Genomic DNA, 17,605 nt, shown 5'->3' with positions numbered 1-17,605 from the left:
CATATATTGAAAAACATATCAAATATGATGTGCTATCTTCTATAAGTATCAATCTATAATAAAGTTAAATCAGTAGAATTTAATAAACTCAATTAATTTTTCTTAAAAATTATAATATTATTAAACAATAGAATTTTTTTCCAAAACATCTTACTTATATATTTAAAAGCACCTATCATCAGTAATATGGTTTGCTTACTATAGCAAAGTAACCAAACTACCAAGCAAAAAAAGTAAGTTAAGACTCAAGGCTAATAAACACAAAAGCATATATAGTACACACATTCTAGGTGAATTATGAAAATTTGAGTTTGTAATCAGTAAACATGAGAAGAGTATCCCATGTAATTGATTCTAGGCCGTAGATTTCGCTGATCATTCATGGCTTCGTTGAAATCAACGGCCTTGATCACCATGGCTTCTCGTCGACCGTCCTGCTCCTGAACCGCCCCAAACACAAACTCGTTCTTCTCTCGGTTATCTTCGAACTTCCCTGTGTCGTTCACATTTCGTTTCTGCTGGTTTTCGTATTGGTCATAATCTTGGTAATAAGACCGGTTTTGCTTTGTTCCTTGTGCTCTAAGGTAGGTTTTATCCGTATTTGTACCTGATCTCGGTTCTAAACCCGGCGGTCCATCTTCTTCCGGTATAGCAAAGCTCTCTTGTACCGGCGCCCACTGGTCCGGTTGTTGCTGATTTCGGTACTGGAAGCTTTCTGGAGTAACATTCCTTGAACCGGATATCATCTCAGAAACCGAAGAACCGGTTTTAACCACAAGCTTTCCAAGCGAACCGAGAAATCCTTCTTCTTTTTCCGGTTCATGCTGAGGTGGGATTAATGGCTGTCGAACCGGTCTTGGATAACGTTGATATGGAGCCATTGTCATGTTCGGTTTAGCTACATGATGTCTCTTATTATCCTGAAATTAAAAAAAAACGGACCAATGATGCTAATTGGTTCCGGTTTAACCAATTAAACCAATCTGTTCAACTTACATGACGAAACGAAGAGAACAATGATCGTACTCTACGTACTAATAATGCAAGCATATATCCAAAAAATGCAGCAGCAACGAGCAAAGCGGTTCCTACACATACACAAACCAAAACAGCATCGTGTCAAGCAAAAGCACAAAACAAAAACCAAACCTAGCTTGTTTGAAAAGTTACCAAGATGAAGATCTGTTTCGGGTTCGTGATGAGAACAGTCATGATCGTGGAGATGAATCTCTCTAATCATTTGGTTTCCTCGATCAATGACTAAGAGAGAGCAGGTTGAAGAGACATAGATAAGATCAAAGTCATTGGAGAGTCTCATCATCTCCTCTTTAGATCCGCCGCTACGTCTTCCACCAACGGCGATGGTTGAGACTCCTGAAAACAAATAAAACTATTAAAAAAAAGAGATTGTAATTGCGTTTTATAATGTTATTGTGTAGTTACCGTCGTCGCTGATCTTGCGTATGGCCATATTGTTAGTATCTGCGACGTAGATGTTTCCACTGTCGTCGATAGCTAACCCTCGAGGACGATTCATTTTAGCTTCTTTGAGCTTTCCGTCCACGTGTCCTGTGTAGCCTTCTTGTGAACCAGAGACTAGCTTTGCTTTACCATCTTCGAGTAGATTTAAAACCCAAATATTAACAAATCCGCTGTGAGATTAGTAAGCAAAACCAAGAATCTTAATATATTTATTTGACTTTTTGAATCTATCTAAAAGTAAGAGTTTGGGTGCTTTAATGTGAGGAAAGTTAGTTAACTTGAAGAACAAGAAACAGCAGAAAGAATAAACCTGAAAAACAGAGAAACAGAACATGGATAAAAGCTTAATGTGTCGTGTTGTGGACTAAAGTAAAAAAAAAGTTTTAATTTCTCAAAGAAAGAAACTTTGTAATAGAAAAACTGAAGAAACTCACTTTTTTTTTACTGAATTAATAAAAAGCAAAAGAACATGAATCCACATCTTGAAGCAAAGCATAATTGTAAATAAATGATTCAACGTTTTGATGGGTCATTATAAATTGTTAATATATGATTGTATATGTATCCAGCAAAATCGAACTTTGGAGTTCTTTTTTCATAAGATCTATTTCAAGAAGAAGATGAACTTACATCTAGAAAGAGGCATGGCAATTTTGTGGATGTTACTGTTCTCAGAATCCAAGACAATAAGTTCTTCTCCATTAGGGGAAACTTCAATCGCATAAGGCTCAATCCCAAGCTTACTTCCATCAAACACTGTCTCTATATTATATCCACTTTCATATTTCACCATTGAACGGCTAGAAACACCTGTCACATTTCCAAACTTTTTCCTTGCATTTTAATTCTATAAAGAATGATACCTCCACAACAAGATCATAATAAAGAGACCCCATAATAAATGTATAACATTTTTTTCTGGTAGTGGGTTGTCTTACCAGATTTTGTGGTGGTTGTTGTGGTTGTAGATGTCTGAAGAGACCACAATAATTTCCACAGCATTGATGCTACATTTGTCAGAAGTCCACTTACAATCTCTGTTCCCAAAACAAATAAAAACAAGAACATCTTCAGACATTTTTGAAAGGACGTTCTTTTGAAAAGAGAAATCAAATTAGGATAATCAAGAACTCACTAACAGGAGGCGGCTTAGCTGAAACTGAAGACAACCCACAAAAGAAAAACAAGAAAATTAGAGACAGAACCACCCAGTTTCCATGTTTCCCCATCTTTTTGTTTTGTAAGGGAAACAGAGCAAGCGTTGCTTACAAGTTAGGGATGTATTTGGTTCTATGCACTTATATATACATGATCAGCTAAGCCGACAAAAGAGAAGATTTGCAGTTAAAGAAACATAAAGAGACAAGAATCATATGCTCTTGAGTCTTGTCTACTTATTGTTCAATCTCTCTTTTTTAGATCTTTATCAGTAGGGACAAACTATTACAAAAAACGAAAAAGCACATCTTACTTATGCCACAAGCAACTCTAACATCTCTACACAAAAGTTACAACTTACAACAACAACAAAAACCTCATAAACTTAACTTTAATTTACAATATTCAAATTTAACAAAAAAAAAAGAAAACGTGTAGTCACACTCACTTACACTATATAAACCATACCAACTTCTAAAGTAGAAGCATGAGGAGTAGACAAACCATAACAAGGACCTCTCGAGTTCCTCCTCAGAAAATCATACCCAAAGTTAATAGCCATCTTCTTCATCACACTCGAACCCGACTTCGCCCTCACGTAAGAATGCCCCATTATAAACGCCATCCCCGCCTCACGCGCCTCCGTCAGCTCCGTCAACTCCTCCTCCGCTGATCTATCTATCCTCGAACTCTCCGGCAACACGAACCGCACCCTTTTCTTAACTCTCGGCGAAGGAGCCTGCGCCTCAGTCACCTCCGACTGTTCCCCATCGTCTTCATAGATCTGAACACCTTCGAGATTAGAGGAGGAAGCCGCCACGACCGTAAGCCTCTCGTTGCTCCCCGTCTCGTTTTCTTGGTCTGGTGACTCATCAAACGCTTTGTCCGAACGTATAAACTCTGCTATACTACAAATAAGGTCTTGCTCAAACTCCACGTCATCTTTATGCACGTCACGGTAACCATACCGGGCGATACACCGGTATAACCGGTACTCCTTCGGTCCAACCCTACCGACTAAAAACCGTTCTTCCGGTTTAACATGCGGGACGGGGACAGACTTCACGCAGAGGAAGACGACAACCTGGTGGAACGCGGGGAGGTTGGTTATGAAATGAGAGAAGATCGCTGGTATGCCTGAGACGAGTTCCGTGTTGATCACGCCAATTCCGCGGACGCGGACGATTCCTAGGTTAGAGGAGCCGAAGAGCGTGAGGAGCCAGTTGATGGAGACTTTGTTCTGGACGTCGAACTCGTAGCGCATGACGGTTCCGTAGTGCCAGACGTACATGATGAGGAGGAAGATGAAGGAGAGGGCGAGGGGGACCCACGCGCCTTCGAGGAACTTGATGAGGGAAGCTGAGAAGTAGAGGGATTCGATTGTTCCGAAGAAGAAGATGAAGGCTAGCGCGTAGAGGGAGCTTTTGCGCCAGCATAGGACTATTACGAGGGACATCAGGCAGGTTGTTACTAGCATAACGGTTATAACCGCCAAACCTGCATACATGTTACAGAGAAGAAAAGATTCAGAACCTTTTGTGTTTAGTTGGGGAAAAAAGATTATTTCAAACCTCAGACTTTTCACGTTGTGATTTTCCTTCATGAACAATAGACCAGTGCATATTTTCATCACTAGCAACATATAAATTCAAATTAATAATCTATAAACTTTACAAAATGCGCTTAAAAGTACATTGATCGTAACAAGAGTTAGTCAACTGTTAATTCGGCCGACTTGGCAGCAGAGGCGTGCCTACAGTGTATTGAAAAAGGCATTCGCCTCAGGCCCTCGATTAATATGACTGTTTTTAGGGCCCCAAAATTTAAAATAATTTATAGTCTAGTGGTTTAGACTTATTTAAAAAAAAACATTTCTACGAAAATTAATTAACTCATTTTCTGAATTCATGTATTTTTTTCTATATGATATAATATAACATATTTACGTTATAAACTTATTTTTTTACAGTATTAAACTTGTGTATTTGGTGAAAATAATATATCATATTAAAAAATTGTTTTTATTACGGTTGTAAATAAATTTATTTTTAGAACTTGCTTTAGGCCCCTAAAACTCTTCGCACGGCACTGCTTGGCAGACACCATAACAAGAGTTAGTGGGAACTCCAATGAGCTGAGCCGAGTTAATGGTTGACTAACTTTTGTTGTCAATATATTTTTACACATGTTTTATAAAGTTCAGATAGTTAATTTGAATTTATTTGTAGTTCATGATGAAATATTCATGGATCAATTGTTTATGAAGGAAAAAGCACGAGGTGAAAAGAGAGAGTTGAAATAAGCCATTCATTTTCCTTTTAGTTGGTTATGACTATGGTTTAAGGATACTGTACCTGAGGCATTGCTTATGTGTTTGGTGTCGCGGAACCCTACAGTCACTGCCAAGCATAATAGCATGAGAGTCCAATTGATCTCCGGGATATAAATCTGGCCGTGCATTTTCGAAGATGTGTGGACGATTTTGACTTTAGGGAAGCAACCTAGAGAAGTGCATTGCTTGATGATCGAGAATGTTCCCGTGATTATCGCCTGGCTTCCGACAACAGCCGCAAGAATGGCAATTGCAAGAACCGGCCATCTTATTTTCTCTGTACACAACAAACAAACTAGTGAAAACTATGCCAGCATTGCATGTTAATCGGTTAAAAGATGGTGAATGCATTTACCTGGTACTGAAACGTAGAAGCCTATCCGGTAATCACTCTCGAGAACATGGTGCTTAGACAGATAAGCAGCTTGACCCATGTATGCAAGTATTAACGACGGATAAACAGCGAATGTGAACGCAATCTGCAGCCAAGGAGCAAATGCAAGTTTCAGGATAAGCTAATAAGAGTACACACTTTACAAATAAAATAATTTTTACCTGTATTGACAACTGAGTGAAGTGTCCTAGATCAGCAAACATAGCTTCTGAGCCTGTAGATAAACCGCAAAGGAAATAAATTAAAAGGGTTTCAAAACTCATGAAAAGAATACAAAAACTGTTCTGTTCCTTCTCTGTTTTTAATTACCTGTTATGCATAAAAGGATGCCACCGAGAGACATCCAGCCACGTGTACCAGTTTTTTTGAGGAACTTGCATATGTAATAAGGAGACAATGCTTTGTAAACATGAGGATTCCAGTGGAAGATGTTGTATACACCAATGGTGCTTATGCAGAGAAGCCATGCAAGTACAATGGGAGCAAACAAAAAGCCTAAACGATGTGTTCCATAGTGTTGTAGTGAGAACAATAGTATCAGTATGGCGCAGACTACAGGCACCTCCACATCTGCATAATGAAGTTAATCAACTATTTACCAATTAAGACCAAGAAGGCTTACATCAGATTCTACAAGAACTTATGCAATCTTATCCAAACCAACCAACTTTTCTTTATTTGACCACTTGATGATCACTTTTCAGAATAAGCTTTATGACTTTTTAGTCTTTTATATTCCTCTAGCTTTATTTCTTTGTTTTTATAAATCAACTTTAACTCCTAAACCACATTCATTAATTTATGATTATAAAAAGAATGCATTTGCATCAGCCTCACCTTCCACACTCAAAGGTTAACTTATTTTATACTTAATTAAGAAGGTTCATGTTAATCCTACATGGTTTCAAACCTAACTTGAATATTACCATCTTTAGCATTCCTACACAATGTTCACGAACTGGCTAGGCAGTGATTAGTTTTTTTATAGAGGATTATTGTTTAGGCAAGACCGATTTTTTTAATGCGCAGACCAATTTTAAAAAAAAATTGCTCTAAAAAATTCGTTTTGTTTAAGTCCAATTTGCTTAAACCAGTTTTTAGAACACTGCTCCTACATATTTAATCAAGATAGTAGAGAGCTTACATTGATGTTGCTGCTTGGACATGGATAACTCTAATCCAGAGACTGCTGAGAAAACTGCAAAAAAATAAAATAAAAATCAGCATCTAAGATCTTGAAAAGTCCACACAAATCTGAGAAGAATCAAATCTTTTTTATTACCAGAGATTGCAGGTGTTAGAACACCATCACCAATGACCATACAAGTCCCAATCAAAGCAAGAACAAGCAACATGTTCTGCAGAACCTTATGCTTCTCCAATGTGTTTTTCAAACTCCACCCCTTAGCTTTTAAATTCCTCGGATTGTCCCCGGAAGTTTTCTTATACTCAGAAAGGTCCTCATCGGCAAGCTGGAAATTAGGCAAAGAGCTGATTCTAGCATGGCGACAGAGTAAAGAGTAGAGAGCAAAAGTCCCACCTTCGCCGTTATCATCAGCACGAAGAACAATAAAGACGTACTTGACTAATGGGATTAGAGTTAATGTCCAGAAGATGAGAGACAGAACACCAAAGATCTCTTCGTTTGTTTCAGAGTGTTGGATGTCTTCAGCGAAAGTGCTCTTGTAGACATACAATGGTGAAGTAGCTAAATCTCCGTAGACCACACCTAAGCTCTGGTAAGCTAATGTCAGAACCGTCCACCAAGATTCTTTCTGCAGACAGAAAAAAAAAACAGAATTAGCAACAAAGGTTTGGATTTTGGAATTAAATTTGAAGTGGATGAAGTTCAGAGATTGACCTTAACTTGGTTCCTTGGGCTCAGACGCTCGAGATCCATGATTGTTTTTTTTTCTTAGCTGATATGAATTTCAAGAAGGGATTTGGTTCGTGGAAGACAAGAAAGATTGGGGGGATATAACTCGATTGACGTTACACAAGTTTCTTTTTGGATTCTTTGGATATGTGATTTTTAATGCATTGAAATGAGAAAGATTTGGCCAAAATCAAGAACCACAATAAGGAAGGAGTGAGAGAGAGAAGAGGCATAACTACAAAACATATGAAAGAATCATTATGTTAACTGCCACAAATACAACTACAAAATATCATACTCTTCAAGAAAAAAAACGGTGGGGCCTTCTTTGTTATGGAAGAATGTGCAAATCTTAAAATAATAAATGGCCCTATATATATATATATCATATAAAATTGTATTTTTATAACTATTCATATGTATAGGTGTTGTATATGTGTGTTTGTGTCAGCTTTAACATAAAACAATTATACGTAAAAATGCTATGAGATTATGACTAAAATAACTAGATGCACTAATAAATCTTTTACTCTTTCAATAAGCTATATAAAATTACAATACTAGATGGAATTTTTCAAGCATTTGATATATACTTAGCTTAGCTGGTTATAAAGAAATGAACCAATCCAGATTTTTTTTTTCAATATATAAATTTTCAAATGAAACAACGTGTCAAAAAAAGAAAAAACAACGTACTATTGTCACCGCTACTTCCTCTATATTTTTTAGAATACAAATTGAAATGTTTTATAAAAATAATTGTTTTGTAGTTTTAGTGGAAACTGTGGATCAAAGTACCACAAATTTGCAAGTGACCATAGAAAGGTCAGAGATTGGAAAATAGTATGGGAGATAAATAATATTAATGATAAATAAAGAATTAATGGGAGATGGGTGGGGAATGAATAGATTGCTGTCTTCATCACTTTTTATTTTTTAAAACTTTGATAGTTTGATAGTACCAAGAGATTCTATTATATTCTTTGATTTTTACATTAGGGTATATTTTTGTGTGACCTGTTTGTTCATCCTGTCCAACTCACAAATCCATAAATTATTCACACACCTCCCAAAACTATATACAAATGTTCAAATCAGAATTTTTTGATTTTATTTTGATTTAAAAATGGTTTGACACGTGTGTATGTAGATGCAGGGATTTTAGTGTGGCAGCACCTTCAAGCCTTTCTTATCAAGACCTAACTCTTACCACTTTGAAAGCAACTTATCTTCTTTCTTTACATAATAATTGATAAAACGAGTGTCCTAAACTTCACAAAAATACAACATACTTTTACACAATAAAACAAAATATATATCACTCTTTTTCAATTAGGGTCCCAAATGATTAATATGTTCATGATCGCGATATTTCTTCTTCTCTTTCACAAGCATTTATATAAATCAAACAAAAAGGAAAGCTGTTGCCTCCTAGAATGGGAAGTGGGAACTTTTGCTATCTTAATAAATGTTTAAAAACAGTTTTTATTATTAATATGTTTGATAAACACCAGCGACTTTACTGAAAAGAGGAACAGGAAAATTAATTTTTCTTTATTTTAAATGACAATTTTGTTTTCCTTATCGTTATAGATCATTATGTCACAAACCTTGTATTTGCATTGTCTGGATGGAAAATGCTACTATTTTACAAGTTGCTAATCTTGTTTTCCCCTAATTATTCTATACTAATAAAGTATATTTTTCGTATAGTCTACTCCACATGAAGACTACAGGGAATTTACATAAAATATAATTAATTATGCTTATTGTATAATAAGCATAGGGGCAAAAGTAGGATAAAAAAAAGAACTGGATCCATTCGGATTATATATTTTAACATCTTTATACATTTCAAATCTGCCACACGTGGTCATACTTAACAGCAGCCATCATCGGATCATAAGTAATTAACTATTCGATAATAGTAATGTTTAACCAACATCGTATTCGCGCATATCCAAGAGTTTTAAGTTGGAGGAAGGTTGGAATAACATCATTCTTTCATAATTACGTTTATAAACATCCAAGACCCAAATTTTAGCAAACAAAAAAAAGAAAAAAAACATCAAAGACGTGTGGCTCAGCAGTCTCTTTTTTTGAGCAACGGCTCTGCAGTCTCTATAATTCGTTATGTGGCTGAAATTTAAAACTCTATTTTTTCCCCATTAGTCACTGCTCTGTCTAACACGTAAAACAATTTTTTTAAGTGGAACAAAAGTATGAAATGATGGAAGTTGTTGTCACTTGTTTGTCCCTTGCTTAAACGAAGTTGTTGAACGAAGTTGGTGTCTCTTTAGTGTGGATAAACATCATATTTTTCGTGACGTATATATATTTCTCAATACTCATTTGTTTCTACGTTATTCCCTTTTATATTCGCATAATCGTTTCTAGGGTTTTCTATCCCTTTTTGTTATCTTATGGTTATGGTGTCATCAAGCATGCACACTATCTCCCCACTACTATATTGTAGAGTGTTTGGTACGCGTGCTTAACTGCTTTCATATCCTTTTATATATGTACAATTTATTTTCGGTGGCTAAAAAAAATTAATAATTGCTCTTCCAAAAGAAAAAAGTAAGGTATTTTAAAAATAAATAATTATTTAATTTCGATGGCTAATACGTTCTCCGTTTCGTATTAAGTGTCATCGTTGAAAAATTTCTTTGTTACTAAATAAGTATCGTTTTCGACTTTCAATGCAAAATTTATTAGTTTTATTCAGTAATTTTTTTTTATTAGTTGAAATATGGTTAAGTGTATAGATAATTATATTTTTATATAAAAATATTAAAAAATTAACTATTTCTTTAATTTGTGTATACAAGTGATGTCGTTAAGCATATATATTCATAAGACAAATAGTATTGTCAGCGTCTATATAATATTCTCATAATTTTAATATTATAATTAATCATCGTTAAAAAAAAATTTGTGTGTGCAAACCTGAAATATATGAAATATAATTTTATCTAAAGTTAGCAAGTCTCATAGAGCTTATTTTACTCTAAACTAGATGGGCCTAAATAATCCAAAGAGCCTATTTTATAATGGGCCTTTTCTCAAGCATATTTCAATTTGGGCTGCGTAAGTTTTTGTCTTTCTAGTTTTCTATCGATGGAAATAAGGAAACGGAAGAACGCCGACGGCGACGGCGACGGTGGCGCGACAGTTAACAGCGGCGATGATCGGATTCCGTCTAGTGCTTCTTCCAAATCAAGTCGAGCAACTCGATCCACGAGGCGGATATTCTTACTCTGCCTCGCGTTTCGCGTGGTGAACGCTTTGTTGATCCAAACGTATTTCAATCCAGACGAGCATTGGCAATCCCTAGAAGTAGCTCATCGCACCGTCTTCGGGTAAATGTTTTTCATCATTCATTAGTTGACTGTTAAGCTGAACCGTTTTGTGGATTCTATGACTGTTGAGTGTTCAACGTAGTGATTTTGTGATGAGTTCGTAAGAGTCAATGCTGTGACAACCCGTCCCGCTCACTCGGAACCCCGGTTCACAGGCACCGATCCTAACCTCACCATGGGAGTAAACGCCTCCACATCCACCAGTAGGTTATTGATCTGCAGATTAATTGGTGACAACTTGTGACGTAGGAGTGTTGTTAAAGGGTGAGGTATTGGGCTTGACGAACCAATAAGCTACCGGTGGATGTCCCACGGTGAGGATTAGGGTTGATGCCCTGCAGAGCTGTGAGCCGGAGTGAGCGGGATGGGTTGTCACAAATGTGTTCTTGATTTTTGATCGTAATGATGATGATAGGTATGGTTACTTGACATGGGAGTGGAAGAGAGGGATACGAAGCTATTTGCATCCAATGTTATTCGCTTTCTTGTATAAGGTTCTTCATCTCACGGGTCTTGATACTCCCTACGTTATGGTCAGTGTGATTCTTTCTTTTGACTTTTGTGTGTTTTAGCAATTTTAGCTCCTCCGTGTATATTCAAATGAAGGTAGATAGAATTGTTAATGTCTTACAAACTATCTGATGCAGAGCAAAGCGCCACGTCTCATGCAATCCGTATTTTCAGCTCTTGGTGATCTCTATTTGTACAAACTCTCTGATGCTCTCTATGGTAAACATGTTGCAGCTTGGTCTGTATCCTTTCTTTGCACCATGCTATGTCAAATGCAATGAATGAGTTTGTGGCCAATGAAAAGTACAAGATTAGCCTAGGCTGGTAAAAAACACTTATCAACTATAAAAAAGTGAAGCCATTCCACCATTACATTAGATTTGAGGTTGATATGTATTTGCATTTTATTTCCGGAGTGCTTCCTTAACGTTTTGGTAGCTCTTTTGTCAACTGGCGAATTGGTTCTTGTTCTTCTGTATGAACCGTACGTTTTCAAACTGTTTGGAGACTGTTCTCACCATCATGGGGCTCTACTACTGGCCTTGTATTAGAGATCCTTCAAAGGACCATCCCGTGAATCGGAAGTGGGGTTTTGTCATAGCGGCTTTAGCATGTGCCATAAGACCAACAAGTGCAATCATATGGTTATACGTTGGGACGCTTGAGCTATTTTTGACGCCTAGTAAGGTCAAATTCATCTTCCTAGAGGTGATCCCAATTGGGTGAGTTTAACGGTACTCTTTTAATTCTAATGTTTGCTTTTGATGATTTTCATAGTGCTTACTTGCTTTCTGGTGTTAGGTCTTTGGTCCTCGGCTTCACCTGTTTGTTGGACCGTATGATGTACGGGTCATGGGTCATTGTGCCTCTTAATTTTCTCAAGTTCAATTTCCTTTCGTCTGGTGGAGACTACTACGGAACTCACCCATGGCACTGGTACTTCTCCCAGGGGTTTCTCGTCATGCTTTTCACTTTCACACCACTCTCCATTGCTGGAATTATCAAGTCTAAGGATAAGAAGCTTTCAGCTCTTGTTCTATGGGTTTTAACGGTTTACAGTCTACTCGGCCACAAGGAATTCAGGTAAAAAACCTTCACAAGGAATCCTTCATCATGGATTATTTTTTCCCGTGTGGACTACTCAGATTATGAATGATAGGTTTGTGCTGCCGGTGCTACCCATTGCTTTGATATTCTCTGGCTATGCACTTGCTCAAATGGAGACATCTGTTTCATCATTATCTTCAATAACTACAAAGAAGCAAGTCTCTCGAAAGAAGCACATCGTCAAGTGGTCTCCTAAACTTATACTTTCAGTCCTATTTTTACTTGTGACCAATGTCCCAATGGCACTATACATGAGTTTATTCCATCAGGTAAAGAATCAATTTACTTTTGAGTGCTATCTCTATCGACTCGTGGTGAAAAGGAATGTTGTTGTTTCCAACAGAGAGGGACGGAGGATGCGATGAACTACTTATCGGAAGAAGCATATAAAGGGAGAGTAAAGAGCATTCTGTTTCTCATGCCATGCCATTCTACTCCGTACTATTCTACTCTCCATAGTAACATTCCAATGCTATTTCTCGACTGCACGCCAAGGTAACAGAATCACAGTTCTTGCTTCTTTGACGATTTGATTCATAAAGGGGTTTTGCCTCTTTGGTTTTCTTGTCAAACAGTGAAGAGAAGGGAAAACTTGACGAGTCAGACAGATTCATGATGGACCCTTTAGGTTTCGTAACAGAGTTAGCTGGAAACTGGTCAGAGCCGCCTAGTCACATTGTGATGTTTGCATCAGAAGAAAGAAAACTCAGAGATTTCATAATCCAACATTCCTTTAGAGAGGCAAGAACATTTGATTTCAACTCTAACGTCATTTGTTTTTTTTTTTTGGACTAAAAATAGGTTTCTTTATTGACGATGAAACAGGTGAAAAGATTCTTCCACGCGCATTTCAAGGTTGATAGAGATCTTCAGTCCTCGGTGGTCGTCTATGCTAACAATATAGAAGGCTGATTTTAGGTTTCGTGTCGTTTTTGGTTGGTTTAGCTTCGCAGCTCTTTGAGACGCCGTGTGTTCTATTGCTTTTTGTATGAACGACACGATTTTTCTTATTTGTTTTTATCCTTATTGTATTATTAATGTTTTTTTATAAGTTTGTATCATACAAGTCAATAACGATGTGAAAATGAACGCTTGAATCGTCAAAGAAACCGACCAATTGCATTAAACCAAAAGACTAAGACCATCTTACCAAATCTTGGTATAGATATATACACATAAGAAAAAGGTCACTCATGAAGACTGATGAGAAAATAATCTCACTCACAAAAGGAAAAATAACCAAAGATTTTTAATAACCGGGTTTCACTCTTTTTACCGGTCCATAACTTGCCAATGTGCTAGATCATAGCCGGAGAATACCATGTACCGTATGATCCATAGCGAACGTTTTAATAAAATGCAAAATGTAGTAGAGAAGGCTTATAGCTGTGATGAAGAAGATGAACCTGCAGTAACCAAACCCTCCCGAGCAGGCACTGCCACGATATTGGTGACACGAAGCACGGCTTGTGCGCTTAGAGCCGACAGCTTCGACTGACAGAACATTTCCCAAGTAACTGCCTCCGGGGTTTGCTCTTCCTCTGGCAACGATGATGGTGATGATGTCTCGTCTTTGACGATAGGATGAGCTTTTTCATAAACGGACTGAAGTTCTAGTAGGACGGTACGTGCAGCCTCGCGGGATTCAGGGAGCTGATCGGTAAGCTGAGACGCGGCTGCTTGAACCAATTTGTCGATTCCATATTCTTTAATACCTTCAACGCCCTGAAGCATGTATATCACAGCACACAGAGTTAGAGTTGCTACATAATATGTGATGCGTTTTTGATAGATATATCTGGAAAGCAAAGAAGATGAACTTGTATTACCAATCGGGGAACACTTCTGGAAAAGCACAACGATGCTTTTGCACGGATCCGAGGATTCCTGTTCTTGAGACAAGGTTGCAGCTTTGGTAACAGCAAAGTTGGGGAAACGTATTTGGTCATTGATGTTAAAGCTTTCTCTGCTGCCTCGCAGACAAACCTTTTATCTTGGGAAGACTTGAGGAGGAGTTGAGTAAGCTGTGAGCATAGTGTGTATGAGAACAAGTAAAGTTCAATCAAATGAGCACAGTGAAAGAGTAAGAGATAAGATAAAAAGAATTACGAGAGAATCCAACAGATCTGTTATATCGTTGTTATACGCGCTGAAGATGTCTGCAGATGTCATGCATGCGGTTTTACACACCGCGCTTCTTGGATTTTTCAGTGATTTCACAACTAGTGGGATCACTTTTTCTCTGTTAAGAGAAGATAATCGTGAGACTTCCAATTTTCAATCTAAATGAAGTTATAGACTTCAGTATAAAGAACATGGCTTACAGCATATGCAGCATTGCTTCTTTGTGGAATATTGAAAGCCGACGAACGTTGTTAAGAGCATCACAGACTGATACCCAATCCTTGGAGTCAAGACCAGCTACAACCGTCTGAAGAAAAAAGAAAACAAACAGATTCGTAAACAATCACATCTCTAATCTCCAAATAGATTAACAGTTTGCTAATGGGATTTAACACAACCAAAACAGAAAGATACCTTGAGAACTGCATCAGCATCTTCAACATCATCCAAGTTCTCAGATTCAATATACTCAACTTCCACGGCAGCTTTCTCTGCCTCAGGTTTCTCTGTTTCCACAACACTAGGATCCAAAGTAACAGCAGAGCTTGGTAGAGGTCTGTCTTCAGACTTTCCATTAATTTTCCCAACACAAGGCTTGGTTAAGCTTGGTTTACATTCACTCATCTTCTCAGTTACAGGAAGAGTATTCAAATCTTTCAAAGTATTGCTCGCCATGCGTGAAGGAGCTAGAAACAAAGTCACCATTCAAAAAAACATAAAGAAAGTTACAAGAAGAACAATGTGGAAGCAAATAATCTCATCAATCAACGCAAGAAGACTCTATGTGATTTCACTGCAAGAAGAAAGTCTATAATCAAAACAATGAAGACTAAGATCATACTCTCTAGTCCACATAACACACATTCTAGAGTTTACTTCACAGCCTTAGAGTGAGACTCAAATCCGTTTCTAACTTATCACATAGCATTAAATCCTTAGGGCATGATTAATGCAGGTCTCTTAGGGAAAGTCTCTTAGCTAATATAAGAGAAGACGTCTCTTAATTTTTTTTAGTTAAAAACTAAAAGACGTCTCGTTAAAAGCTAAAAGACGTCTCTTATATCTCTTATTTAGGAGACGTCTCACATTATATCTCTTATGTAGGAAACTTCTCACAGATCTCTCAATGAATTCAAATCTATAAAGCTTGAATCAGTCAACAAACTCCACTTGTCAACAGCGAGAAGGAAACACAGCAAGAGATCTACATTTCGAACTCGATTCTCAAAGCAGATTAACAATAGCAACGAAAACACGATCTCGCTCAATAACACTCGGAAGATCTCGACTCGTTACCAAGCAAGTCCTCGCGATTCCGAATCCGATTACAAAAACGTTTCACCGGCTGACTAATTCTAGAATTCCAGAGATCAGCACCAAACGTTGAGAATACCAAACACTAGTTCGAATTTGCATTACCGAAAATGAGGACGGAGAAGTTTACCGGCGAAACGTAGCAGAATCTGAGTAGAGAAGCTGACGGAGGAGCAAGGGAAACGCCGTGGACTCGAGAATCGCCTCGCCGACCTTAAGAATCTAAATAAGGAAATCAAATTTGAAATGCGAGAGAAAATGGAGTGAAGAGAGAGTCTTCTTTTAATTTGTTTGAAGACGAAAAAAAAATATATTTAACCGGCGATGCACTTTCACGAGTCGTATTCATGTAAGTGTGGCTCGAGACGACGTCGTATTCGTATGGTGTGGGTCTGAAACGGTGTTGTATATAAATTTCGAGTGGGGCCGATGTGCACAGGAATTTATTTGTCGGTTTCTAGTTACCATATATTGCGATTGCCTCGCGGTTGAAATTAATGTTTTTATAAATATATTATTTCCAAATAAAAACTCATTTCTATTTTTGGTTAATTATATATTTGAGTGATTATTATGTTTCATTTTGAATAAAGATGTTTGATTAGATTTTGATAAGACCCTCCAGCGCTTAATACATCCTCATCAACTGTCGACTGTCGCTGTGAATCTAGCATGATATTTTAGAAATGGTTTTTCAAGCAAATGTTTTTTTTTTTTTTATCATGAATGTTGATAACAATGACACTACATGTCATACATTTTCTGGATACACAGAAATGTGGTAGGTGTAAGAGCTTTAAATTCATATCGTACTTATCTATATATAAGAATTAAATTCAAATCTTGTCAGATCCCTATAATCAATAACTTGAATCATTTGAAAGAATGAGTTTGACTGAAAAAAAAGTTTACAGCAAAATTTGGTATGAAATATCTTTGGATTTATACGTGTTTTTATTATGTTAATATTGTCATGAAATCTTGTATCTATAATCTATTTATCAATTATACAATAATGGGAAGATCGGAAGCATTAATTATTATTTACTCAACATAAGAAACTTGTAGTTACACTAAAACTTTTATAAATTAATACTCAATAAATTAATAATTTATATAAATAAATTAATTTTGCCGGTTTCAATTTGGAATGGTTCAAATTTGACACAAATCAATAAGATAATAAGATATTTATAAAAAATTATATGTAAATATATGGTCCCATTAAAATTATAAATTAATAATTTATATGTATAAATATTTATATAAGTAAGAACCTATTAATATATATTTTTTTTTATATTCACAATAGAATTATCTTTATATTTTCTTAACACTTAATATATTTTTGATGTGATTTAGTAGTACTATATCTAAACCCACAAGTTCTATGCAATATATATTATATACACCAAATAATATAATAAAATTAATATAAATGTTAAATTTTTAAAAATAACAATTAATGTCTATATACTAAAATCATTTTTTTTATCTTAGAATAAATATATCTTAATATAAGAATTTTAAATAAGAATTTTTTTGTAAATTAATATCTCTACAAATAAATAAAATTTCAAAATTTCAACATTATTAATTTGTAGATGTTGTACTGTATATGGTTTTTGGTTTAAACTGAAATAATTTTTCTTTAATAAATGTGCATATCCTTTGATAATAGGTTTCGAGTGGTGACCTTTTCGGGAGGAAGAACAAATAAAAATGAGTATTTCTCAAAAGTCTTACCAAGTCGGCAAGATGATAAAGTGAGTTATGAATTATACAAGTTACTATCTTAAATATGTTGTTCAGAAATTTTTTAGGTTTGAGCAATACTCTGATGCAGTAAAAAATTGCGATACTGAAAAGTGGGTAGGGGAAGAATTAGAATAAGGAAACTAATAATAGTTGGCTGTCACCATATCTAATCACTGTTTGATCAAATT

At 36.3% G+C, this 17,605-nt stretch overlaps 4 protein-coding genes across 11 annotated transcripts; 1 reads left to right on the top strand and 3 right to left on the bottom strand.

Moving 5' to 3' along the window:
* Positions 1–78: 78 nt before the first annotated feature.
* On the bottom strand, positions 79–2,765 carry LOC103851236. Of its 3 annotated transcripts, none has more exons than XM_033284234.1 (7): positions 2,622–2,758; positions 2,421–2,519; positions 2,113–2,292; positions 1,444–1,614; positions 1,171–1,374; positions 997–1,088; positions 79–920 (listed from the first exon to the last, which is right to left on the bottom strand). In XM_033284234.1, the coding sequence occupies exons 2-7, from the start codon at positions 2,482–2,484 to the stop codon at positions 318–320; spliced, it is 1,314 nt and encodes a 437-aa protein (XP_033140125.1). In that variant the 5' UTR covers positions 2,485–2,519; positions 2,622–2,758; the 3' UTR covers positions 79–317. The 3 variants fall into 3 exon arrangements, with proteins under 3 accessions (XP_033140125.1, XP_033140126.1, XP_018512336.1); XM_033284235.1 differs by having other exon boundaries at positions 2,113–2,308; positions 2,618–2,738; XM_018656820.2 differs by having other exon boundaries at positions 86–920; positions 2,618–2,765.
* A 147-nt stretch (positions 2,766–2,912) lies between these two features.
* On the bottom strand, positions 2,913–7,584 carry LOC103850954 (potassium transporter 8). 2 transcript variants are annotated; one of them, XM_033284233.1, is made up of 9 exons: positions 7,228–7,584; positions 6,907–7,141; positions 6,649–6,838; positions 6,511–6,564; positions 5,676–5,936; positions 5,528–5,580; positions 5,328–5,451; positions 4,995–5,249; positions 2,913–4,137 (listed from the first exon to the last, which is right to left on the bottom strand). In XM_033284233.1, exons 2-9 carry the CDS (start codon positions 6,919–6,921, stop codon positions 3,089–3,091), a joined length of 2,001 nt encoding a protein of 666 aa, XP_033140124.1. In that variant the 5' UTR covers positions 6,922–7,141; positions 7,228–7,584; the 3' UTR covers positions 2,913–3,088. The 2 variants fall into 2 exon arrangements, with proteins under 2 accessions (XP_033140124.1, XP_009126013.1); XM_009127765.3 differs by having other exon boundaries at positions 6,649–7,141.
* Positions 7,585–10,278: 2,694 nt separating this feature from the next.
* Positions 10,279–13,272, top strand: LOC103850953 (GPI mannosyltransferase 3). 2 transcript variants are annotated; one of them, XM_018656850.2, is made up of 9 exons: positions 10,279–10,604; positions 11,020–11,137; positions 11,252–11,356; positions 11,553–11,836; positions 11,916–12,197; positions 12,274–12,490; positions 12,565–12,716; positions 12,764–12,962; positions 13,047–13,272. In XM_018656850.2, the coding sequence occupies exons 1-9, from the start codon at positions 10,363–10,365 to the stop codon at positions 13,131–13,133; spliced, it is 1,686 nt and encodes a 561-aa protein (XP_018512366.1). In that variant the 5' UTR covers positions 10,279–10,362; the 3' UTR covers positions 13,134–13,272. The 2 variants fall into 2 exon arrangements, with proteins under 2 accessions (XP_018512366.1, XP_009126012.1); XM_009127764.3 differs by having other exon boundaries at positions 10,311–10,604; positions 12,797–12,962.
* A 46-nt stretch (positions 13,273–13,318) lies between these two features.
* On the bottom strand, positions 13,319–16,043 carry LOC103850952. Of its 4 annotated transcripts, none has more exons than XM_009127761.3 (6): positions 15,790–16,043; positions 14,760–15,031; positions 14,546–14,652; positions 14,331–14,463; positions 14,051–14,245; positions 13,319–13,946 (listed from the first exon to the last, which is right to left on the bottom strand). In XM_009127761.3, the coding sequence occupies exons 2-6, from the start codon at positions 15,018–15,020 to the stop codon at positions 13,602–13,604; spliced, it is 1,041 nt and encodes a 346-aa protein (XP_009126009.1). In that variant the 5' UTR covers positions 15,021–15,031; positions 15,790–16,043; the 3' UTR covers positions 13,319–13,601. The 4 variants fall into 4 exon arrangements, with proteins under 4 accessions (XP_009126009.1, XP_009126011.1, XP_009126007.1 ...); XM_009127763.3 differs by lacking the exon at positions 15,790–16,043 and adding an exon at positions 15,642–15,700; XM_009127759.3 differs by lacking the exon at positions 15,790–16,043 and adding an exon at positions 15,432–15,447.
* Between the last annotated feature and the right edge of the window lie 1,562 nt (positions 16,044–17,605).

This window comes from Brassica rapa, chromosome A02 (assembly GCF_000309985.2).
Source record: "Brassica rapa cultivar Chiifu-401-42 chromosome A02, CAAS_Brap_v3.01, whole genome shotgun sequence".
NCBI classification, from domain to species: domain Eukaryota; kingdom Viridiplantae; phylum Streptophyta; class Magnoliopsida; order Brassicales; family Brassicaceae; genus Brassica; species Brassica rapa.
Note: the sequence above shows the minus strand (reverse complement) of the source record. Positions and strands in the feature narration are given on the sequence as shown.

Coding starts and splice junctions, on each gene's coding strand:
- LOC103850952 (XM_018656851.2), bottom strand. CDS start 15,050: ATGGTGACTTTGTTTCTAGCTCCTTCACGCATGGCGAGCAATACTTTG. Junction 14,464..14,545: donor GAAGCAATGCTGCATATGCT/GTAAGCCATGTT, acceptor TTCTCTTAACAG/AGAAAAAGTGATCCCACTAG. Junction 13,947..14,050: donor CCAGAAGTGTTCCCCGATTG/GTAATACAAGTT, acceptor TACATGCTTCAG/GGCGTTGAAGGTATTAAAGA.
- LOC103850954 (XM_009127765.3), bottom strand. CDS start 7,266: ATGGATCTCGAGCGTCTGAGCCCAAGGAACCAAGTTAAG. Junction 5,937..6,510: donor GTCCAAGCAGCAACATCAAT/GTAAGCTCTCTA, acceptor TTCATTATGCAG/ATGTGGAGGTGCCTGTAGTC. Junction 4,138..4,994: donor ACACATAAGCAATGCCTCAG/GTACAGTATCCT, acceptor ACATGTATGCAG/GTTTGGCGGTTATAACCGTT.
- LOC103851236 (XM_018656820.2), bottom strand. CDS start 2,711: ATGGGGAAACATGGAAACTGGGTGGTTCTGTCTCTAATTTTCTTGTTT. Junction 2,520..2,617: donor AGCTAAGCCGCCTCCTGTTA/GTGAGTTCTTGA, acceptor TTTTGGGAACAG/AGATTGTAAGTGGACTTCTG. Junction 1,089..1,170: donor CGAAACAGATCTTCATCTTG/GTAACTTTTCAA, acceptor GTGTATGTGTAG/GAACCGCTTTGCTCGTTGCT.
- LOC103850953 (XM_018656850.2), top strand. CDS start 10,363: ATGGAAATAAGGAAACGGAAGAACGCCGACGGCGACGGCGACGGTGGC. Junction 11,357..11,552: donor AACATGTTGCAGCTTGGTCT/GTATCCTTTCTT, acceptor ACGTTTTGGTAG/CTCTTTTGTCAACTGGCGAA. Junction 12,491..12,564: donor ACATGAGTTTATTCCATCAG/GTAAAGAATCAA, acceptor TGTTTCCAACAG/AGAGGGACGGAGGATGCGAT.